This window comes from Pleurodeles waltl, chromosome 1_2 (assembly GCF_031143425.1).
Source record: "Pleurodeles waltl isolate 20211129_DDA chromosome 1_2, aPleWal1.hap1.20221129, whole genome shotgun sequence".
In the NCBI taxonomy this organism is placed as follows: domain Eukaryota; kingdom Metazoa; phylum Chordata; class Amphibia; order Caudata; family Salamandridae; genus Pleurodeles; species Pleurodeles waltl.
The window spans coordinates 1,027,071,866-1,027,097,227 of NC_090437.1; the positions used below are offsets into that span (position 1 = coordinate 1,027,071,866).

At 43.5% G+C, this 25,362-nt stretch overlaps 1 protein-coding gene across 1 annotated transcript in view; it reads right to left on the reverse strand.

The window, feature by feature from the left end:
• Positions 1-25,362, reverse strand: part of FAM114A1 (family with sequence similarity 114 member A1) — a 151,149-nt gene that overhangs the window by 40,192 nt on the left and 85,595 nt on the right. Inside the window, exons 6-7 of the mRNA XM_069202098.1 lie at positions 17,477-17,611; positions 11,909-12,061 (exon numbers count right to left, since the gene is read on the reverse strand). Of these exons, the coding sequence (XP_069058199.1) occupies positions 11,909-12,061; positions 17,477-17,611 (288 nt within the window). The remainder of the gene's footprint in view (positions 1-11,908; positions 12,062-17,476; positions 17,612-25,362) is intronic.

Genomic DNA, 25,362 nt, shown 5'->3' on the forward strand with positions numbered 1-25,362 from the left:
CTGGTGGGTGGATGCTGCATGCTTGATCGACCCCAAAGGGCTGAAATGCCTATTGCGCATACAATGGCCCTTAGCATTGCTGGCATGCCAAACTTCCAGAGTAGCCTGGAAAGGGACAGACTGTTGTTGGTACTGCCTTGCATGAGTAGAGAGGCATAAGGAAGGTCCCCTTACTTTCTTTGAAGCATTTCAGTCTGGAATCAGCCTTCTTGCAAAACAGACCAGATTCGTTGAATGACATATTCATCAGTGAGGATTTCACGTCACCAGAGAAACTCATGGTTTTCATTTATGTGTGTCACCAAAGCATCAATCTAGTGCAAACTGCTCTGCCCAAGCAATCAGTAGTGCCCAACCCAGAACAGATGATGCATTTGGCAGCATCCTGACGTCCAGGATGGTGTGAGCCAGGTTGGCCTGCAATTCCTCAGGGACCGCCAGCAAGATCTCACTAACCATTTCCAAAAAGCATGGAAATATCTCCTTAGTACACAGCTGTCACTAACTAACAGGAGGGCTACGCTGGCCAATGAAAACATCAGTTTCCTGCAAGCCTCAATTCTCCTCGTGTGGCGGGGCGTAGGGAATTAATTAGGGTGTGCTCTGCTAGTGGAAGCCTTAACAACCAGACTTTCTGGCATAGGACCTAGGTGCCCATTAAGGTGTCAGTCAGGGTTTCACTTGGCAGTAGTAAAGGCTCAGAGGAAATCTGTCCTCTGGCATACAGGCCAATGTGTACATCAAAGGGACCAATATGGATTTTGGCTGTCTGCTCCAAATTCCAAGTGGAATCCGAGATGGGTTTCGGAGGCACAGGCAGCATTGAGGGTAGACTTGCTGGCTGTGGCCTGACTGGAGGCCTCAGCTGAAACTTCTTGGGCCCTGAAGATGTGTCATTGTGAGCTGAAAGAGAGTCAAAGATTTGCAACACCACTGCTCTAAAGGCCTCAATCTTTAATTATGTCATTGAGGGCAACAGAAACTTGTAGTGCTCTGGATCAGTTGTGCAATTGACTCTTAGGGGGAGGAGGGACTGAGAATGGGACCGAAAGGCCCCCTGACATCCTTTCAGCCTTGGCCCGTCCATACGGGCAAACAGGCCATCCCCCCTCACCTTTGCCCAGAGAGGAAGAGTGTATGTCAGGCTGAGTAAAGGCCAGCCTGACAGACAATTTCTTGTTCAGGTGAGGCACCCAGGAGCTAGACAAGCGCTAAAATGAGCAGGCTTCTGGCTGTAAGAGCTGTACTTTGCCAGGCTGAGGACTTCACAGCCCTGTGGGCGTGACCTTCTCAGCATGGCAAAAGTTCCACAAAGCCCTCCCCCTTGTGATGAGGGGGGTGTGTCACTGATTGCATCGGACCTGGGCACTTCAGTTTTAACCCCCTAAGTGCCCAGGGCAGAGTGTCAATCAGTGACACCTCGTCACAGAGTGGGGTGGGATCAGCAGCTCTCACTGAACCCATCCCACTCTGTGATAAGGGAGGAAGCAGCTGCCTTCCCTCATTGGATGATCTAAGGTCAGCCAAAGAGGGAAGGCAGCAGTACCAACCCTCTTGGGGCCTCCAGTGCTTTCTTCTCTTTGAGCTGCAGGGCAGGTAAGTTTTATGTTTTTGAATGTTTGGTGTGTGCATGTGTGTATGTATAAATTTGTTCTGAGTGAGTGTTGTGAATTGGGGTGAGTGTGCATGTTTGTGAATGCATGGGTGTGAGTAAATGTATGTGTGTGGGGCCTGTCCACTCCCCTCCCTGTCAAAATTACTGGCCACCACAGCATCCTTGTGACTTCTCTAGCAGAGTGGCAGGATTGGGACGAGTCCCTTGTGTTTGCGATTCATTGTTAGTTACCAGCAGATTGTTCATTTTTTGAGATCCCACTATTTGGATCCCCACTGAGAAACATACCCTATGTTGCGGGGGCTTTTTAGGTCTAATCTTTTTGGTATAGGGAGCTGGTAAAGGCTGTTATGCAACCAAGGACCACAGGTGTGCCCGACAGCTGCTCTAGAGAAGATTGATGAAGCAATGCAATCCTGGTTTCCTGAGGATGATTGGCAAGCGATCTCTTTTTTGGGCCATAAAGCCTTAATGGTGGCAAACTTTAAGAGAATGTGATTTTTATCCGCGTGGATGGCAGATTATACCCCTATGGCCCTCTACAGAATGTTCCTCTCTTTAGAGTATGGGTGCTTTCGATGTAAGCAGGAGAGCTCTGGTGCGTGGCTTTATATATTTTACTCCTGTCCAAAACTGGCACCCCTTTGCCACTATCTCTTTTTGGCCTTGAGCCGGGCTCTGGGAGTAGGTACGGAGTGGGAACCATTGCTAGTTTTATTTGGTTTTGCTCGACTAACACAGGGCTAACAAGTGAGCAAACCCTCACAAATATTTATGTCAAACACATTTTCTGTGGCCCGGTCGCTTATTCTTCAATTCTGGTGTACAGAACGGGTTCAATCATATGAAGGCTGGTTAAAAAATGTCCAGAATAAGAAGGTTTGAGAAAGCATATGCTAGAAGGGTGGGGTCCTAAAGAGATTTCAGTCATCAAGGCACTATTTTAATATTTTGTAAATTGTGGGGATGGTGATGTATTTATTATCTGTGCCGCTGTAGTAGTAGAGGACTGTATTACCCTGAGCAACACGCTGTTATTCTTTTTTTTAAATCTTACTCGCATTTTTTGCACAGGATTACTTTAGCAGTACAGTGACAGATATTGGGTCCTTTATAGAATCTTGCCCTCCGAGCCTTCTCTGTCATTGTTTTTAAAATGGTGCTAGCTTTATGCTTTTTTCTCCGCACACCAGCACTTTAGTTTTGCTTTAGCTAGCATTCGTACATGTTTTCTTAGGCACTCGTTCACTTTAGTACATATTCACTTTTATTCAATCCTGGGATTTTAGGATTCGGGGCATTAGCGCATTATCTATAGGTCTAATTTTAGGATTGTGGTCAAACTTTGTTGCAAGAAGTATTTTCTAATTGTTAATATATACTGCAACTGATAAAGTATGTAAAAAGTATGACTTTGGTTCCGGATTTTTTTTTTTGCATTCTGTGTTTTGTATATTGCATGTCACTTCTGCGCAATAAAAATATTTAAAACAAAATAAAGAGTCTTCTTGTGCTTCTGCTTTGACTTATCAGAAGACTTGTACCGTGACAAGGATCTGTTACAGGAACTTGTCCACGCCCTTAACTTTGCGGGGGAGTGACACTTCTATAACTTCTTATTGTATTCAGCAACATACAGCTTATCTTCATGCTCACGGATTGCCTTGGGATTCATAAGGGAACACTCTTCGCAAGACTTGGAATCATGCCCCGAACCCAAACACCAGAGGACCTATGGAGGTCTGTGACAGACATTTTTAGTGACAGCCCCATCAAGTTTTAAACCATGCATTTTCTAAAATGGAAATAGTTCTCCTTGCACACTGGCGAAAAGAAGATGTTTGAGGAAAAAACTGTCAACTAACGAGGAAAAAAGTGGTAGTGAGCTCCAGATCTGCATATGTAGGCACAGAAAGAGAGAAACTTATGCAGACGTACAGAGGTGGCACTTATATGCAGCTCCATTGTTATCTTTATGATGGAGAAAAGTCAATGAGGAGCCTCAAGGTGTCATTTACTGGTGCACATGAACAATGATGCTCAAATGTTCTGGATCTAGTCTGGCACCTGAGGATATTCTAAAGGTCGCCTGAATGTCATCTGCATGAATCTAGAGTTTACCTGTTTCTGTCTAGCACTTGAGTGCTGCACTTTATGGGACGATGAAAAGGAAGAACCAGTACCTACCTAATGTGTCCTCCGACATCATGCACAATCTTGTTGTTAACCCATTCTCTAGCTCAATTGGTTATTTTTTGCCACAGCTGCCCCCGCAAGTTGAGAAGAGAACCATCCACACCCATGAAATATGCCAGTCTTGAAAGAATTTCAATTTTGAACAAAAATGGGAACATACTGGTGTTTTTTATTTCATTTTCCATAACCCTGCAAAAAACATTATTGTTACATGGCCGACGTCATGCCATGAAATGCTGTGTGATTTGGTGCAGCTATTGTAGGTGTTACAAGAGAACTATCAGTGAATCTGAACAGATACAATCTATTTCACTTATTAAAGCGTTAAGCAATTGTATAACATTTGCCATGCATGACGTCTCTAAGACAAAGAATACATTTTTCAATTTAATATGCATCACTTTCTTTGGGCCAAGTCATTAACCACAGAATACTTAGATTTAAGGCATAACTTGAATTTAAACTTTACTATCCAGAAAATGTTTCAGCAATGAATACAACAGGAAGCACGTATCCAAATTATGATGCATTTCTAAGCCTATTTGCATCTTTGTATATATACTAGACAACTATAAATATATGCTGCAATTTAAAGTTGAATGTCTTTTTCGCTGAAATGCCAACTAATACCATAAAACCTCATTTAAACGATGGTTTAGATGGCACTTTAATGGGCTGCAGTAATGCTTTTTAAAGATTTCGGCTGATGATCACATTACTTTGCAGTGTCTAAAGGCATATTAAGCCTTGACAGTAGAAGTTAAGTGCTGATGGAATACACAAAGGCACTGAACATTAAAATATCCCACATTAAATTGAGTTAATGGTCTTTTACAAAGTAATTCAAGGCAGCTGCATATCTTGGGAATAACATATATTATGATGTGTCATACAATGTATTAAAAAGCGTTGTTACAACATCGTTTGTGATAAACCTTTAACAAACCATTGGCTAGACAATAGCATCAAATGAGAAAATAACCAAGATGTTGTAAAAACATACACCACAAGTATATGATAGTTTAATACACTATTTACTTAGTATTTCAGTTTGATTTGTACACGTCATCACATTTTCACGATATCCATACTGTATCGCAAGAGGAGCTAATAAGAAGTGTGCATGCCACCCCAGCCCCCAAAGTAACTGCTTTTACCTTGTGCAAGCATTTAAATGTTATCTGGGAGAATGCAGAAATAGCACCTTTTCCGAATCGTACCCACAAATGTTCCAATAAGGTGGTCAGTTAGGTCAGATTAGCCTAGTATTAGACAAAGCTCCTTATATGCCCTGTGTGCGCTACACTTTACAGTCTCATAAGAAACAGTAAGCTGCGGTACCCGCTGTGTACAGTAAGATGGTACACAGCGGGACCGGAGTGGGAGAATGGAGAGATGTGTATGAGCATTATTACAAGGAACCTCGGCACAGCTGTCATCTTGAAACCCAAGCAGCTGGAAATGGACACAACCATGTACTGCTCGTGCTGTGCATGGAGACTTACACCTGAACCCAAACAGGGTAGCACCACAGTGGTAAAAAGTACTGCCTGAGGTTCAGCATTGCACTGTGGGTTCAATGATGTTGTTACATAGAGCATGATAGAGACGTGTCCCTCCTACACTGCAGCAAGCCAGAACACGCTGTGGCACATAGCAATTTGTCCAAGCCACCCTGAAGTTATATAAAAGGCCACATTGTGAGAAAATTGTTGCAACCCTACAGCTTACTGACTGTTTTTGTACCTACTCTGTTTTTTCATCCTCAGTGAATTCAACAATCTGTGAATTCGGTGACGGTGCCCCACGTGTTGCCTCACAAGGAGAGCACAAGACTCTTTTGTGCAGGGGTACAGGGGTGTTACTAAACCATACCTTCACTCATAGTGGTGGATTAATTTTGCCCCCTCCCAGCGCTATGTAGAAATTAATGGTTTGTGGTGACTAGATCATTCGTAAGGGGCACAGGCCTCTTCACTTGTTTCTTTGGGAGACAGTCAAGCAACAATTTTCAAAAATCCTTCTCATAATGAGGCTCCTTCATTTCTACCTGAGCATATGTGTGACCATGGAAGGTTTCATGTGCTTAATGTGTGTGTCACATAAGTGAGTGGCATAGAGTAGGTGGTGTTCTGAGAATGCATGTTAGGACACAATTGAGGTTCTACTTCAGGTTGTCCAGTCCTTAGATATGTGGCAACCTACATGTAGCTTCCCATTTGCAAGTCCAGTAGTGTATCCAGAAGGATTGTGGAACGCACATTCTTATCTCACCAGGCCATGGCTCGGCTGGAGAAAAAAATGACAGGACAAAACTGATTTAGTTGCCAGGGCAGCTCTCTCCCCTAGCCTGTCCAGAGATAATTTCCCCTTGCATGACATCTCTAATGCGTTTTTTTCTTTAGTACTCATGTGGCGGCCATCTTTGGCCTTCCTCTCTTTATATGTTTGCTGTTCTGTGAGAACGGGAGACCCTGCTCAGGATGTCTACACTGTGACTCCCTAATCTATAACCTCTTTGTCTATTTGCCGCCAATGAGGAATTTGTTCCCTGCCTAGACTGTCTGATTATATGGCTCATGACCACGGCGACATCATGATTGGCCCGGACATTGTAATGCCCACAACAGGGGACAAATAACCTCCAATGACAGCCAACCATAGTCAGTATTGTTTATTCTTTAGGATTTTAGAAGCTCTGTAGCATCAGCTGGATGAAGCGCTAAAATAGAATAGAGACTTTTAAAGTAGTTGTATTCCCTCAAGTTTTGAACTAACCCTAGGAAATGGGAAAGTCCTACTTATGTGTCTTGCCATGAAGACAATGAACAGACGTGCCTATTGAGTAAGGGGATTACTCTAAGCTGAAGGGCAAAAGAAAAGTTCATTCAAATGGGATGTATGTAAAAGATATCTCAATGAACTGGATTTACACTAAAGCCACAAAACCTGCAACCCAAGCAGCTAGCTGTCACCTGACCAGATAATAACAACTTCACCTAAAATTCTGAGAACTTTGAGGAACAGCCGCATTTGTTGTTAAACATTCCCTGTCAATTCAACCGCCTGACTTTTAAAGAGTCAGTATGCTCCTTTTAAGCCCAAGGCGGACAATAAGGGTTTTCCTTTCACTGTAATTCTTTGGGATATGTCCCATTGTCTGAGCTTAGTCTCCTTGATCCTGGTTTCATTTCAGCTACTCCCCAGTAAAGCATATCATTTTAGGCACATCAATATTTACGTCTGCTGTGGCATATCAATCCTAAACAAGTAGTCCACCAGGTGAATGTCAGTTGTTGCAGTGTGCAATCATGTCACTATAATCACATTGTGATGTTTTACTGATGGAGCTTTTATGTTGCAGCTTAGACGGTAAGTATTATTTCTCAACACACAAACATAGTGGCAGTCGCCATTGTGTAGTTATAGTTAGGGCTGTGTTTCCATAGGAAATGGATATTTGTTTTGTTAATAACTTTGGTGGCAATTAATGAATCTTCTCAAAACTTTCCAAAAAAAGGTAATCAACCTCAGCTCCTTCCTGGAAAGTTTCAGGGTGATCTGTCAAGGGGTATAGGGGAGGGAAAATGGATTGGGGGGTCCCACATCATGTTATCGCCATACAATTTCCAATATGAACTTTAAACAATGGTATAGCCAAAGCAGCGGAAAGGAAGTACACCAAATCTGGCCGAAAGCAAGATCTTTACCCAGGAAGAGTGCTTTTTCTGATTTGGTGAAATACATTCTGCCGCTCAAGAGACCTTAAGCTTCAAAATGTATAGACAAACTGTGATGCAGGTGTACCGAAGGGAAAAACCAACAAATGTCAAGCATTTTGATTGGCTGGTCCCACAGGACTGGGACCAGTGCCGAAGAACTGGGAGCTGTGATTGGCTAGCAGCAACATGAAGAGAAAATATGGTGCCACCATTTTAGGAGTTGATGACTTGGTCCTTGTGTTCAGAATATTGAACTAAAACAACACATAGGAGGGCAAGGTAGGGATACCCAGACCTCAGGCCCTTGTTGGGGGTCCTAGAGGGGCCCCCCAGGGGCAAAGTGCAAAAAATATGTTTTGCGCATTGCTGTGGACTCGCAGTACTCTCAAATGAGTAGCTAAGGAGTACTGAGGGGAAAAAATTTAATATGAAGCATTTTAACTGTCTGATCCCATGGAACTGGGACAAGTCCCAGGAAACCGAGCTCTGCGACTGGCTGGCTGAAACTTGAAAAGAAATGTTTTGCCTGCCATTTTAGGACTTGGGCACTTGGACCCTGTGGCCTGGAAATTTAAATTAAACAACATATAAATGGGCGGGGTAGGCGCACCTTGACCCCCTGGCCATTGTGGAGGGTTCCTAGATGGACCCCACTGGAGTCAAAGTGAAAAAAATATATTTTTTGCAGTACTCAGCATATCCATCTCTGTGAAAGTTCACAGTAATGCAAAATTACAGCAAGATTACCACGGAACAAAAAAAAGACAAAAAAAAGTTTGGTTGGTGTCTGTTGGCAGTGCGTGACTGCAAGGGGTTGCCACCAGCCGGGCCCTGCATCCAACACCACACCGCGCATGTCTGAAGGCCATGTAAAGTATGGGTTGGTCACCCCATGCTCGGCACAGCCAAAAACCGAAGGGTGTGCAAGGTGGGGGCTTACCATAGTAAGCTCTGGTAATAACATTTTAATTCACATTAATAAAACACTAGAAATTCACCGAAAAAAACAAAGGTTAAAGTTATGTTATAGTTAGGAATTGTAATAACATCTTGCTTTACATATGGAAAAAAATTTGAAACTCACTGAAAAATACAAAAGCTTAGGGGACACTACAGTTAGGTTAAATGTCAGTTAAAACATAATGATTTAAACTAAATAAACCACCGAAATTCACCAGTTATAATTATCTTTTGTAACTGTAACTCGTGTCCTGAAGTAACTATAGTTTGCACCCTTCCCATGCACTGCTTGTTCCTCACACACATTACATCATAAATGACATGTTCAATGACTGCATTGATAACACCCCTAATGACATCTGAAATGAAAAAAATTATAACATTGTGCATGGCTTCGGCATGAGTTACTGTTGCTTTAGGGCACGATTTATAGTAACTTGAGAGAACTATAACCGCTGAATTCAGTGGTTTTGTTCGTTTATACCATTATATTTTAGCTTAAATATTCACCTACACATATATGTTTATGTTACCCAGTGGTGGGTAGTTATAGTTAGGATTGTGATTCCATAGTAAATGCATTTATTGTGCTGCTAATAACTTTGGTGCCATTTGACAAATCTCCACAAAACATTTTAAAAAATACTATTTTTTTACTAGTTTGCGCATGGAACGTTTTGGGGTGATCTGTCAAGTAGAGGCTGAGACTGAGAAAAAGGTGGATCCCATAACATGTTTTCCCCATTCATTTTCCCATAGAAACTTTAGACACAGCTACAGCCTAAACCGCTGAACGGATTTACACCAAATGTGGCAGAAGCTAGATCTAGGTCCAGAAATAGTGTTTTCTGTGTTTTGGTGTAAACCTGTTCAGTAGTTTTTGAGTAATTAATGCTCAAATACATTGTATATCTAGGCATGTGGGCGTTCCGCAGATCCAAACAGATCTCAAGCTTAGAGCTGACTGGCTACCACCACTTCAACTAGGAATTGGTGTCAGTCACCTTACCACTGTGGACTAGTCCTGAGCTCAAAAAAAAAAAAAAAAATAAGACACAAGGGGGCAGGGTGGGAAGTAGAGGTCCCCGCCTGAGGCCAAAAGTGATTGTTTTTAAATTATGCTACGAATTCACAGGGGATCCACAAATCTGTGGCAAAAATGTAAAAAAAAAAAAAAAAGAAAACAGAGAGGGCCACGGCCTTTAATTTGGGGTTGGGAGGGGAGTGGTCCCTTCCCATGGCTGATTTTGGCCCTGGTGACTTCATCCCCCAGGGCCCGATGACTTTTTCAAGAGGAGGGGAGCACATTCCCCCTAAGCTCTACCCCCAGGATATTTTTTGCCCCAGGCACCCCATCCCAGGGGCTTAATGTGTTTTTGCCATCCATGTGCCATTTTTAGCCCCAGAAATCCTATTACCATGGGGCCTGGCATATTTTTAAGGGGAGGGCCCCCTCCCCAAGTCTTTAAAGACTCTGGGGACCCTATCTCCAGGGGCCGTAAAACTAAAGTGAATGGGAGTGGGGCCATGCTGCCCCCTTCCCTGAGCCATCAATGGCCCCAGGGATCCTATCCCACAGGACGTCTCAACAGCTATGTCCTGGGGAACCCACCCCGGGGACATAGCAATTTTCGAAACCTGTATCTGCTTGCGCCTGCTAGGAGCATTTTTTAATCTCTCGCCAAGCGGGAGCAAACACTAAGGGCCTGATTACAACTTTGGCGGAGGGGGTTAATCCCTCCCAATTGTGATGGATATCCCGCCCGCCGTATTACGAGTTCATTATATCCTATGGAACTTGTAATACAGCGGGCGGGATATCCATCACAAAGGCCCTAAGTCTGCTCCTAGTGGGTGGGCGATTTAAAAATGGTTACGCCCACTGGGAGCAGAGTTGTGATCTGTTTCCCTGCCCGCATTGATGTGGGCAGGGAAACAGATCAAAATATTGCTCCTGCCCAGAGGGAGCAGCATTAGTAGCTGCTCCAGGCGGGGACAATGGTGGCTCCCGCTGCATGTGGAGAGCCACTGGGGCAGCCGTAGACTTGGGGCTCCGCCCATGGCCCCCAACAAATATATCGTGGGTGCCTTGGGTGGGCACCAGCGCACCCACCTTTAAGTGATAAGGGCCTCTGAGGATGGGGTGCCATGGGTCCAATAGCGGTTCATAGAGGGGAGGGTGGGGGAACTCATGTGGCCTCTCTCCTCTTTATTTAAATAAGTGGCTATGGGGGATGGAGTTCCCAGGGCGTAAAATGCTTGGGGAGGGAGCCGGGTGACTCCACTCCCCTTTATTTTTAGTAATGGCCCTGGGGGATGGGGTCCCCAGGGCCTAACAAGGCTCTGGAAGGGGGCCACATGCCCATCTCCCCTGTAATTAAAATAAATGGCACTGGGGAGTTGTGTCTCCAGGGCCTAGCAAGGCTCATAGAGAGGGTGCCCATATGGCCCCCTCCCCTGTGATTAAAATAACCAGCCCTGGGGGATGGGATCCCCAGGGCCTAACAAGGCTCAGGGAGGTGGGCCACATGGCCCACTCCGCCTTATTTTTAGTAATGACCTAGGGAAAGCCCTCCTCCCCTTTAATTTTAATAGTGGTCATGGGGGATAGGCTCACCAGGGCCTAACAAGGCTTGGAGTGGGGACCACGCAGTCCCTCTCTCCATTAACCAAAAAAAGGCCCTGGGGCATGTGGTCTAGAGGGCCTTATAAAGCTCCGGAAAGACAGCCACATAGCCCCACTCCTCTTTATAATAAAACAAGCCACGGGAGATGGTGTCCCCAGGGCTATAATAGGTTTGGGGAAGAGGGCCATGTAGCCATTTGCAATGGGGGTGTGGGCCACCGGGCCTGACCTTGTGGCAAATCCCCCCCCCTCAGCACGCACAGTCGAAGGCTGCATGCGGGGTGGCTGCATGTGGGGAGGGTTGGCTGCAGGCCAGGCCCTTTGGCCAACCTCCCACTGTGCATTACCGAAGAACCTGTGCAGTGTGGTTGGCCACAAGTGGTCAGTCCCCCACAGCATATGGACAAAAGCCATGCACAACGTGATGTTTGCCACAGGGCCTGGCCACCTTTAAAATCAAATATAATTGTAAGCATCTCTCACAGTGTGATTTAAATGGTAATCACGCTATGGGATCGTTCAAGGACACCACTGAGTAATATTTTTTCTTACTTGGTGGTTGTTATGTGGATTGACTTTTTCTAAATACATATCTATGAAAGTGGATTGAACTACTGACTGTACTGGTGGATTGTGATTGTGGTTGGTGCTGGTAAAAATCCTTGCCAGATTAGCAGTGAGTCTAACCTGAATTTCACTTGTGTTCCTCTACAAACTGCACCATAGAGTAACTATGCTCCCTATGAGGAGTCTCACAAACATGGTTTAAGCAGCCTCATTGTCCCATACCTTAGTTTCACTTTCACTAGAAAGAATTTCCAGAGCTTCTAGATGGGAGAGACCTTGGAATTCATCAAAGAGCAGCCCATAATGCGCCGTCCTCTCATCCACCACTTGCTGCGCCAGCCTCCGCTTCTCTTTCTCTTTGGCTTCTCTCAGCATCTGCAACAAACAGAGGAAAATACACATCAGCCTTCCTTTCAGCCAGTAGGCTCTCGGACTTAATAATTTAATTGTTGAAAAGACTTTCTGACCAGGTCAGGCATTGGCTATAAGGCAGCTCATAGCTGTTTCACTAAATCTCTTTCATGACGCACTCAGCTAAACTCAATTATCTGGTTGAGTCTCCAGGATCACTAGGAGAGAAAACGGGCAAGGATCCCCCCAAAGGTGTCCCACGTTTGTGGATTGTGACTTCGCAAACTTTTGCTTGGTTAGTACTTCAGACTATTCTCTGGCAAATGTGATGTGAATGTAGAATTATTTTTCCAGGTATTCTTCCACCTTTTTCAGAAATTATTTCAGATTCCTTCAACTCCCCTCGACCCTCTGCCCTTCTTCCCTCTTTCTTTTTTTTTTCTTATCAACCCTTTTCTCAGTCTCTTTCAAGGAACTTCTCTTCCTCCATTTCGTGCCGTCCAACCTGTTCCTCCTCTTGGCTTCTTTTCCTCCTTTTGGCTATTTTCCTACTTGTTTCTTTTCTTTCTCCCTCGCAGCCATTCTCCCCAATCCTGTTCAGTCCTATTCCCCTCCTCTCAAGCTTTTACTTATAATTTCTTCCTCTCATTCCATCTGCCTGTTTAGCCTTACATCTTACCTTCTCTTTCCTTACATGCAGCCCATCTTCCTCTTTTTTTTTTTACTCTCATGTGATTCTCTCCCTTCTTTTTCCTTGTCCTTTTTTTCCTCCACTTGTCTCTTCTCTATTTTCCTTCCTCCATCCTAACTTCTTCTTTCCTCAGCCCTTCTCTCCTTTTCCTCCTTTCAGTATCCAGGCCACAATTTTACCCAAAGGACTTTACCATCTATTTTCCCTACAGAACTTTACCATCGACGTAACCTACTTAGCCCGTATGCCTCTGTTTTCTCTTCAAAGCTTTTCCATCCTTCTCCCTCCAGGGGCTAAGGTTGAGCACACATCAACAAGCCTGATCGTGCCTTCCAGGTCAACCCCCACAGACTATCCAAATGCCAGGAGTGAGAGGTCTGTATAACTCGACCAACCCTAATTCGGGTTACCACGTGACTATATGCTACCTTAAACACAGCGCTCCACTTCACCTATTGCACTCTGGGAGTTGTTCACGCAAATTGATCAAAATTAACTAATACACCTGAAAACTAATAGTTTTAAAGGAAATCCCTAACTCCCCTGGAGCCCCACAGATTCTGCACTCCCTCTGTTGGCATGTTCCAGCTTGCGGACTGAACGGGGTCAGTACCATCCTTCCCAAGGCAGCAGGACTGTTGTGCCCTTTGAGGGGCCTGGGCCTTAAACAGTACAAACCCCCAAAAGAGCGAACTCGGGCGCTCTCTCCACCTTCCTTGCAGAAGCTGGTCTGGGGGCTCAGTGGACTACTGCATCCACACTATTAGTGTGTTTGACCACATGGCCACAGGCTAGAAATCTGGAGGGTCTGGTCAGCCTTTCATCCTTCTATTTTCAATACAACGAGCAGCCTTTGGGGTTTTAAGAGTGCTGGGCAAGGCGTCACACAGGTGGCCTCGGCTTACTGGCATCTCGGGAAACGCCCAATTGTCCGTTTTGTCAATCCAACCCTGTATTCACCACTCGCCTCATGCAGTAAACACCGCCGCTAGGAAGTTGTGATATTATATAGCATGTGATGTCACAGTTTTGATCTTTTAAGGTACAGTACACATATAGTGACTTTCATTACACTTCCTTGAGGCAGTAGACAGCCTGCCACGAAGTTGGCATACACTCCACACAGCACAGTCTGTCAGCGGGTTCAATTCAGCAGAGTGGCGCTGACTGAATAAGAGGCACGGTTATCCACTCGTGTCCAGGCCACTGACACTGAGGACTTGAGTTAAGAATTGGCTGAAGTAGTAGTAAATGCTCTTTCTCCCTGCAGTTTTTACCTCTTCCCTTTCCTATAACACGTTATGTTGCTCCTGGGCGCTAAACAAGAAGTTCTGCCTTAGTGCGCTCTGTAAACTGAATTACCATCACAAAGAAAAGCTTCACTGACGCCATGATCCTAGTGTACTATTGAGAAGAATCGTGGATGATCCTCACATTAAACGTTCGTGGTCACTGCAATGTTAGGCTGCAATATCCCTGAGTTCAGGGACATCTTAAGGATTCTGGGGGGCCCTGGGCCAAACTTATTTTGGAGGCCTGTTCGTAAGAGCTTTGAATTTATGATTCAGTTTCAGCTCTTTCATGCCCTCTTTGGCCAGGTCGCCGACAGTGCACAGGCGCACTCGTTCAATTTGTAAACGTGTTTACATCTAATATTCATGGGCAGTGATGTGTGTTTTCAATATTGTAACACAGCAGCAGCTCATTAAAATCACTGCAAATAAACTCCCTAACGCCCTCCCATTTCTCGTATGTGGGGTTCTGTTCTGAATTTTTAACGTTTGTTTAATGGATGTTGCATGAAACATCAATATAACATTTGTCTGCAAAATGTCTGTAATAGACTCTCACACATTACCGACATTAAAAACAAACTTAAGGAAAAATATATTTAAAACAATCTGTTTAAGAATTATTCAAGGTCATCATGGCAAGACTCTCTGTAGAACAAAGATGACCCTATCCGGGGACCCCTGAAAGAATGGGGCCCTAGGAAAAAGCCAGTGGCGTAACGAAAATGGAAGGGGCCCTTCTGCACAGAACGTAGAGGAGGGCCCTCCAGACTTACACAGGCCAGCTGCTGTGCTGAGGAAGGACCCTGGAGCTCAACCCCCACAACCAAGCAGGGGCTGCGGAAGCCTTTGTTACGGCCCTGGCAGAGCCCACTTTGCCCAGGCCTTAAAACTTCTCTGCCTGGCTTGAATCACGTGTACTGGCGCGAGAACTCGAATGTAGCGCTGACCGACAAACCCGAGCCGACAGCAAGTTCACATGCATCAGTCTCACAATCAGCACACACCCAGCGCAGCAGTCGAGCATTGGTACCCCAGGGAGACAGCTCGAAGCTCTGTGTCACTTCCGCTGTAATGCAGCACATAGCCAGAGAATGTAACCTGCTGCGACACCTCCACCTGAGGAAAGTGCTGATCCAGGAAAAGGCGATGCGAACCTGAACTGTGGGACCTTCAGTGGCAGAAGGGGAGCAAACCGCTTCCTCCCTCTCATCACCAACATCACAGCAGCCTCCGCTGACCCACACAGAGATGCTACTGGCGAACCTCAGCAGGTATCACATACTCTACCACCATCTGAGGAGCAATCTATTCCTTTAAAAGGTGATATACAGCGTCGGGAAAATATTCTTCTTAGGCAATGGGAAAGGGTGCTCTGTTAAAAGAGAACAGAAAGTGGGGTGGAGAGGGTTAAGGGGAGGGCATGCAGTGTTCAGGTGCGTGATAGAGAAAGGTTGTCATGTAGATAGACCAGAAAGTGATGACCTTAAACTTTAAGGTGACTGTCACTTCAAGACAAGGGTGTGGGGGTAAGAGGATGATCATAGATGTTTATATTTATGGTTTTGCATAGACCACATTTTGTCATTATAGATGTTACACCGCTTTACTTTTACAAATTGTGTGACCCAAGCACAATAGATATTCAGCATCCAGATTTGGATCATAGTTGATACCCTGTATGCCAGTGGTTCCCAACCTTTTGACTTCTGTGGACCCCCATTTTATCAATACTGGTGCCCGGGGACCCCCACTGAGTCCTTATTGGAACACGGGGACCCCCGAGGAGTCATTACTGATAGCTGGGACCTAATATTATTAAATGTTTTAAGCAGCCGCGGACCCCCTGAGGAGGCTTCGCGGACCCCCATGGGTCCCCGGCCCACAGGTTGGGAACCACTGCTGTATGCCATAGATTAACATAACACAATTCCAGAAGCATGTTCTTTATAATTAGCTACATAGGGGTTCATTTGGCGTTTGGCAGGTGGGAACAATGCAGTGAGTCAGTGGGGCTCTCGCCCCCCATGCCTGCGGTTCCTCTACCCCATTAAACATGTTTTTGCTAGTAGAGCCACAGCTGGTTCTGCCATCACAACACCTCCACCACAGAGCCATCAAGTTATACAGGTGTGCCCCACTATATTGAAGGTGGGGTGACCATCACTAGATTTATCTTCCCGGTATCACCATGCAAGGCATGGTAGTCCCGGGTGGGGAAACCATACAGTGACCCTAACGGGCAAGGAGAAAACTTCCTTGCTTTTCGAGTCTGTTTCTTGACAACAAGAACACCTTCGCTGAGCGAGCGCATCAGATATGGAGCCTTCAGTGGAGCAAATGCTTTGGCAGCTCTGCTGAGGACACACAAACACCTGTCTGCAGCAATCTCTAAATTTGTCATGCGGTTCTCCGCCATCAGAGTGAGGCCATGGCCTCCACTGTCGTGGTAGGACCGTGGTCCACACATCAGGGTCTAAATCACCCTCAGAGGGTTTGGCTACCCTTGCGATGTTACCTAATAATACACATGAACACAGTATATAGGATCCTATGCTAGGAGGGTAGAAGCCAGATCCATGCAGAGGTTCTTTGTTGGGCTATAGGGAGTTTAGCTTCTTAAGCCAGTCATGTTATTCATTGATGGATATGGCTGAGGGGTTCCAAAGGGTTATCTGAGTATGAGTAACAGTGGTCTGGCTCCTTTTTGGAGGTCTGGGGAGATGTAAAGGAGAAGAAGCATGAGTTTGACATCTCTTGACCACTGATGCATCTGGTAAGATTCCCTCTCGGGCAGTCAGAAACATGGAGGCACCAGGAAGCGATCCCAGCTTCGATCTCGGCATGGTTAAAACACCTAGTTTTGTGAATTTTGGTTGCGAACTGGATTATTTAAAAGTTTAGAAAAACTGTCAACCTAGAGTTCTGAAACCAATCGCCACACAGTGCTATAGCAGAATGCCATCCACGTGTAGTGTTGCAATATGCTGAAAATGAACGAAGTTTATGGCCAACAGAAAACACTTGAATATTTTAGAAATGTTTCACAGAAAATAAAACAAGGACAGAAGAGGATCAAAAAAGAAACATGCAAAAATATGCCTTCTAAAGCGAAATTTCCAATAGACTGGTCCGATACAGAGGAAACACGCTGTACTGTTTTTTTGTATTTTAGCATTACACACAAAGAGGAGAGTGACTTTTGTCCCACTGAATCCGAATGTGAGAATACACTGCAGAATTTCCACCGCCAAGGTCGCTTTATGATTTACGTGCACCAGCCCACAGAGTTCCCAAGAGGCACAAAAGCAATTACAAGCTTAATTTAACCATTCCCGTTAATTACAAAGCTCTTAATAGCTTTCTCTCACACTAACTCAGCCACCATCCATCAGAGGCCTTTTACATCTCCAGCTGAGGCTGGGCTGCCTGAGAGTGCATCTGAAGCGGTCTTACCTGCGACAAGGAGGCAGTCCGCAGCATCAATGTCTTGGTTCTCTTAAATCCCGGGTCACTTTCTGCCAGCACATTCATCGTTTTCTTGCCAATAAATTCGAGTGCGTCCAGGCCTCCAGTCAGAACAGTCTTCCCCTGCATAAAACAACAGGCACTTCATCAGGTAAACCTGCTACTAATATTTCATGGTGCTAAACACAGACTGGGAAATCAAAATTAGTATTTGCTAATTTAATTATCTGTAGCAGGAAAGCCACATTTAATGTTCCATGAAAAAAGTTCCATGGTGCTGCTGTACATGAGCGATACTATGTGACTGCACGTGATTAAAGGTGCTGGAGCCATTACTCAGTGTGGGGACATCGGCTATTTTTCATCATCAGACCTTAACCCAGAAGAGGAGATAAATAGGCATAACATGGAGAAAGAAGGGGGAAGAGAAAGAAAGGAAAACATAATAAAGAGAGGAAGCAGGGATGAAAATGAGCCTGCAAAAGTGAAATGAAGAAAAATGAATTATGGAGGAATGAGGTGGAGTCAAAATTAGGCGGTCTTGGCATTCAGCAGCACTAATGGGGGACTCATAAGAACAGCATTGGACCTCCGCACAACGTATACCTTTTTTAAAACAAATTAAGCACTGTACAGAAGTGGGGAGCACAGAAATGACAGTCGTATATTACGCATTTTAGTTTATGCCTTAAATTGCTCTCAACCGGAGTAGGACTAAACACTAACTCATACTTAGAATTAAGAATTTTCTGGAGTTCAAATCCAGGCATTCAAAACCAGGACTGTCTGACCTGCCCATCGAAAGTCTTTTCATATCTCTAACAACATTTCCCCTTTCTTCACTCATCTCAAGTTTATTTAAATACATAGTTAATAAAAACCAATACATCATACACTTAAAAGGATACCACCCCTCCCATTGCAGAATAAGAGGCAAATTACCTTCCATTTAGTCTAAAAGTTATTCTTAAATTCATAAAAATATAGGATCAATATAACTAACCACCATTTTTCTTCCAATTATGCAATCCATAAAATATTACTATTATTAATTGATTTTTGGAAGAGTGCTGGTCTTATTAAAGTGGGTATGTTTTAGTCATAGCCACATAGATAGTCCTATAAAGTGCATCAATTTCTCAGTCTCCTCATGTTATGTATGCAATTCTAAACATGTTAGAGAAGTATCTTTAAAGCTTAAAATAAGTTCTGAATTTATTTACAATTAAATTAATACTCCAGGCTAAAATACTTCCCTTAATACTGTATGGAGGCCTTATAGGCCAGTGGAAACCACATATTAAGTTTATACTAATTGATGAGCTTGCTGAAGTTTTTTAGATGTCAGATGTAAACATTTTGTAAATCTGGCGTTCAAGTCAGTAGGTTTAAAGCAGGCAATCACCGCTTCTCTGCAGGACCGTATTCCCCTTTGACTGAGTGCTGCTTTTAATAGCATCTTGCATCATTCATTAGGCCATTACAGATGCATGTCAGATGAGTAATGTCTTCCAGCCCACAGCCACATACCCTACACTAGGGAAATGACACAGTACGTTCCCGTGGGGTTTGGTGGACACAGCCAGGAATAAGGCCAAATCGATGTTTAATAAAATTATCCTTCTCAACTTTTGACCACCCGGCCTCCAGATATGGCTGAACTTTCAAGAGTTTCTACTCATTTATTACCATCCAAGCATGCAAACTGGCTGCTAACAAATTTTTATCCATTAATACAGATCTCTTCTTCGCTGTTCGGTTCAAGATTTTTTGGAATGCATAGTAGGAGAGATTTGAGTCCCATAGGTCCTGTGCTTCCAAATCTTCTAATGCCTGATCTAAATACTGTCTGGATTTGGCTGTGGGGTTCAGTCTAATCTCCTTCCAGATTGCCTGGCAAAGTTAATTTCCCTTTGATATCTATATGTGTTTCCAGGTTTTAATATAGTTGCATTCCCTTGCTATAATTTGGTTTATGTAACTAAACTCAAGTATAATTTGTGCTTGGGAAGCATACCTTGGTAATTGAAATAAAAACCTAAATATTTTTCCCGATTATACCATTTAGGATGGCGGCATCTTGCCCACGCAGGGCTTCACTTCCGTACCCTCTAGTCAAATTTAGTTTTGCTGCCACAACTTGTATCAGGGGACGGTATCTAGGGCTGCTTAGCGACTTTTCCAAGGTGTGAAAGGAGAGCAGTAGTACATTTCCTTTTCTATATAAATCTTGCTTCTGAGGGAAAAAGGTGCCCTAGTTATCAAATAGTACGTCCAGATATCTGTAGTGGTTAACTTGATCTAAAAGTCCCCTTTGTATATGCCATTTTTTTTATCTCTAAGGGTTTTTTAACCAATACCCATCACTTTGTTTTTTTTTCTGATCAATTTCCATTCCGTTCTGTTAGGCGTATTCAACTAGGTTGACAATGTGCCGTCATAGTCCTACTTTAGTTTGGCTTAAAAGAACAACATCGCCTGCGTAAACCAGATTAGAGATAAGCATATCGCCAACCTTCGGGGGGTGCGCATTCACCTTATTAAGCTTAACAGTCAGATCAGAGAGATAGAGATTGAAAAGATACAGTGCCAGCACGCAGCCCTGTTTCAGACCCCGTTTTGTCTCAATTTTTCTAGAGAGAAAGGATCCGTCCCCTATTTTAACTCTGATCCATGTGTCAGTGTATAGCTGTTGAATGTCCTTTAACAATTTATCTGGTATACCACAGGCTGCAAATCTTTCCCATAGAAGGCTTGCTGGACCATATCGAAGGCTGATTTGAAGTCTACAAAACACAAATACAAGGATTGACTTTCTTGTTTACATTTGTCAATGACAATAGAAAGGGTTAAAATGTTTGTAGATGTTCCAGGGCCCGTTGCAAAGCCTGTCTGATTAGGGGGGATAATAGTGTTCTCGGTTGCCCAGCTACGGAGATGCTCCAACAATAGCCCAGCATAGTATTTCGCCTCTACGTCCATTAAGGTAATCAATCAATAATTCTCAGGGTGAACTTTATTATCTCCTTTAAAAATTGGATGAATTATAGCCCCCTTCCCAGATTCTGGAATACATCCTGATTCTATACAGTAATTGTAGATCGAAATACATTTTTTTCCCCAATAGGCCGGGTTTGTTTTAAATACTGCATTGGGGATCTCATTTGGACCTGGAGCCACTGTACTTCAGTTGTTTTTTTATTAAATTTGTCACTTATGACATCAAGAAGGTTACAGTTAAGGATTCCTTTTGGAGATTTGAGGACTCTAATTGAACTCCATCTTGACTTAACTCAATTGTCATCTCGTCTGGATGTTTGGTGTCTTTCTTATTTTTCCCAAAATGATGAGTTAGATAATCCGACCATGTAGATTCCACTATATTAAAACTAGTCAAGGTCATTGGGGCTCTATTCAGTTGATTAACCATTTCCCAGAATCCATGAGTGTTTGATTTTTCTCTCAGAAATAAAGACCTTGCCCAGAAAACCTGACTGTTCTGTAATTTATCTTCCCATATTTGTTTCCGGTAGGTATTATTTATGCTTTTTAGGTCAGCCTTAATATCACAGTCAGTTGGGTTTTTCTTATGGAGCCTTAAGAGTCTGTTTCGTTGTCTCCTTAATTTCATCGTATGAGCTGAGGTTTTAATATCCTTTTTTGTTTTAACACGCCCCTAAATTTGACAATCCTTCTGAGGTCTATTTATTAAGAGACTGACTGCAAATCTGTCCAAGAATATTGACCAGATTGATATTGGGTCCCCAGATGTATTATTAAGGCATTGATCAAATATCACAGTTGACCGCTCTCCAATGGACTCGATTGATTTTTCATTCCATCGAAGTTTCTTATAGTTTGTTGTACTGACATCCCTCAGGCTAGTTAGGGCCGCATTAAATATAGGAAAGCCGCAACCAATCTCCAGACATTGTTGGCCATGATCACTTTTATCTGTCTTTATAATCTGATACTTAGTGATTAAAGTAAGTAATGATAAGGAGACCACATTGTAATCAATTGTTGCTTGAGTTCCAGTGGCATAGCAAGTGGTCGCCGGCGGAGTATCTTGCGGAAACCTCCCGTTTAGGAGTCTGAGCCTGAGGGCCTCAAGATCTTTTACTAAGGAAAGTGCCTTAGTGTCAGATTTGCTTTGCTCTAGAGGCCCCAGGGACTGCTGTGGGACTGCCCACAGCTGATCCTGCAAGAGGGTTTGGGCATTCCTTCCAAAGGGATGTAGTAATTTCCTATTAAAGTCTCCAGCTACTAAAAACTCTGGGAATCCTAAATCCTGATAGACAGTTAGTATTGTATCTATCAGCTTGGAGGATATCTGTCTTCTGGAGCAGGCATCTGGATGGATCTAGACATTAATTAGCAAAAGAGAGCTAGAAGGCTCCTTATTCCAACCGTCTAACTTCACTAACAAAAACGCTTCATTTTCCTCATTCACTCATGTGCATGATATATTTAGACCTGCTGAAATAAAGATTGCTAGTCCCCCCCTTGGGTGGCCAAACCTTTTTTCCCTAATTGCTGGGGAGGAAAAAGCCTTTAAATCCAACACTTGTAAATGGGTTGATAGCCCAGGTCTCCTGTAAAAAGATGATTTGATTTTTTAAAAATAAACTTGTCAGATCTTTATGTTGGATTTTTGATTTAATTCAGTTTATATTCCATGAACAAAATTGGAGGGGTTTATGATAGGGAGTTACCAGCCTAGAGTGTTTCCGGCTATTGGGAAGTCAGTGACTGTTTTCTCAGTGGATTGCAGCCAACAACCACCCTAGATCTAGCTGCTGTGAATTGTGAGTATTGGATGCTTTGGACTCTGTATATTGATCATCAGTACCTTGGCTCCCAATTGCAGATCTAAGGACCGAAAACGTTTTTTTTAGGTCTTTCAATTTGTTTGAATTGGGCATGTTATTTTGAGCCTCTAGGGGGTCGGGGTAACCTGTTTGTTGGGGTGTAATAAATGTAATCCCCCATTTTAAAAAGAAGCTTTTTTCTTTCACGACTCTGCCTGCCACTTGGGATGTCCTCCATGTTACCCACGTAGATTCATTAGGTTTGCCTACGTTACTTTTATCCTCTGAGATGAATTCTATAGAAGCAATATCGTGGACTTTATATCTTTAAGGACCGGAATAGCTTGTAAAAGTTTTAGTAAATTCCCTTAATTTAAAATGTCATATGGGCCCCTAGAGCAGTGGTTCCCAAACTGTGCGCCACGGCACCCGGGTGCACCATCAAAGATAGCCAGGGGAGCCGTGCACAAATGCACTTTATGAAACAATTATGTGCTGATGGTGATAGTAAATCTTTTGACTTATTAGGATATCAAGTTTCTAAACTGTAAATTGACATTATAATTGGTCTTTTCGTTCATTCCTCTCTTACTGGAACTTAATACGTTGCACAACAGTGACATAATTAAAACATACAAAAAGTTACTAAAGCCCTAATTTGGGGGTTTTATCGAGGATTAAGCTAGTCACATATACAGTATTTCACAGGCTCTGATGCCACCTACTGGAAAGAAATTGAATAAAGTTCAAGTAAAAGGACTCCATTTATTCCTGTACGAAATATTTAACATGGTTACCTAATGTCCTCGGTTATTCCAGTGTTCAACATGTGGGCTACCTGCTAGTTGAGGGGGAAACTGCTTACATTGATTAAATATAGAGTCTTGCCCACTGGCAGAGTGTAATCAGCTTCATGTTTTTAATTGAACAAATACATTCCGGCTCACACATTGCAGTTTGCCTTTTTTTCTGCACATTGGTGTGGAAAACAATCTGCTTTTCTCATCCCAGAAAATTCCTCTGTCATGTTAACCACCATTCCTAGGCCCAGTTTGGGTCTATTTTTTTCTGACTTTCCCCAACAATTTCCTTCAGATTAGTTAATTTATGCCAAAGCACTCTGGCTTCAAGTACTGCATGTACTGCTACTGCCTGCTTACAGCTGCTTACTCTCCTAATCTCGGATGCTTGTGTATGGAGAGTAAATATTCTGTGCCACCAACATTGTGAAGACTTTCTGGAGCAGCCTGGCTTGCATATACAGTTGCACCGATCTGGAAAAAGTATTAGATTGCTTCACAATTGGTGTGCATAAGGTTTACTATGCAAATTTAATCTCACTTTGATCCGCATAAATCAGCTATCTGTAGTAAGCATGGTTTCCCATTTTTCTCATGCCTATAACGGTTTCGTGATGTTTTCTTGCAAAACTTGTTTTGGAGCAGAAATATCATGCAAGAATATATCTCATGTTGTTTTTTTTCCCTCACTGCAACTCCATGTAGGTTCCTCTTAAAGGATTTGTATGTGAATACAAACCCCAAATGCCTTTTTCTTGAGACACATTGAACAGTGGAGACCTTATATAGGACCCATAGTCTTAAGAAGTGTAACGAGCAGCCCAGGTCAGATGTAGTGGAGCTCCTGTATGGCGATCCCATTATAACACCGTGCCCAACTACCTGGCTTGTACCTAGAATTAAATAGACACAAAGAGGCGCTCCAGTGGAGATTCATGGAGAGTGTTACCGTGCTACCTGTCTTTCAAGCTGTACTTTGGTGAAACTAAAACAGGTTGCGGATCCTGTTGAGGCTCTTGTTTTAGCTTGTAAGCAGTCCTGCTTGGATTAAGACGCAAGTCCTCATCAGCCCTGCCTGCTAAGGACCAGGTCGAAAAGACTCTCTTCAAGCTTGCTGCCACCACATGCTCACAGGTAACCACGTAAAACTAACATAGCTATCAGTAGCCTGTAGAACCATTTTGGGATTGTCGGCTTACTTGGTTATTTTGTTATTAGTTATTTGTATGATTTGTTTGACTGTCATCAACTTGTACAAAGATTGTGACTTTCGCATTGTACAGATGGCTAAACTTCCACTTGTCATTTTCCAGCAATCTCCACCGCCATTCTTGAGACCTGGAAGACGGTCGAAGTGTATGCATGTTTATTGCAGTCAAAACGTATTAGTCAGTTGTATTTCTCCATGACCTCTAAGCTCTGACAGCAGCCCTATGTATTCCCTGTGCATATTCGCAACCTTGTTTAAGAGCTGCTGCGTATCTCACCTGTGTGACCGCAACCTTAGTTCTATCGCCCTTATATAACAAAAGTGCCTCCTCAACAACTAAAATGGCCTGCTCCGTATGCAATCGCATGAAAGGTGCCAATGAAAATTATTTATTTTGTTCTCCCACCCATCTCACCCTTCACTTGATTCTCAGGAGTAAGCCCCTAACCTAGAGGCAATTAAAAAAAAAAGTAAAAAAAAAATCCTATGTACATCCATGTGATGAAGAGTATTGTTTCTGACTTTACCAATTCAAGTTTTTTTTTTCTTAAACAAGTGTTACATTTTTTTTTTGTTACATCAACAATTATTTTCAGGGAGGAAAATGGAAGTACTGCCGAGGCCGGGCTTACATCCCCCACCCACCAAAACAAATAACATAATAGGGAGCCACGGCCAACGGGCAATAGGTCAAGGGAGCCGCAGGTCAAAAAAGTTTGGGAACCACTGCCCTAGAGAGATATAGTGGTTCCAGAATTAGTTGCTTGCAGTCTACGGGTAGGCCGTAGTCGGAATTTCTTATAGGCTTGTCCTGTTCCCCGTTTGGGCTGTCTTATTGTGATTTATTTCCTGAGCCTGTAGCACATGGTCTTCATCTGGCCGTCCTAGATTAAATATATTTGGCGTCACATCTGATCCACCTGGGATCTCTGCCCCGTGAGCAATCTGGTGGATTCCACTGTGCCCTTTGCCCCTGATATCACCCTTCCTAGCTGTTTGGGAGACCGTATTCCTTTTTCACCCCAAGGCTTATCTAAATGGGCCCCTATTTGA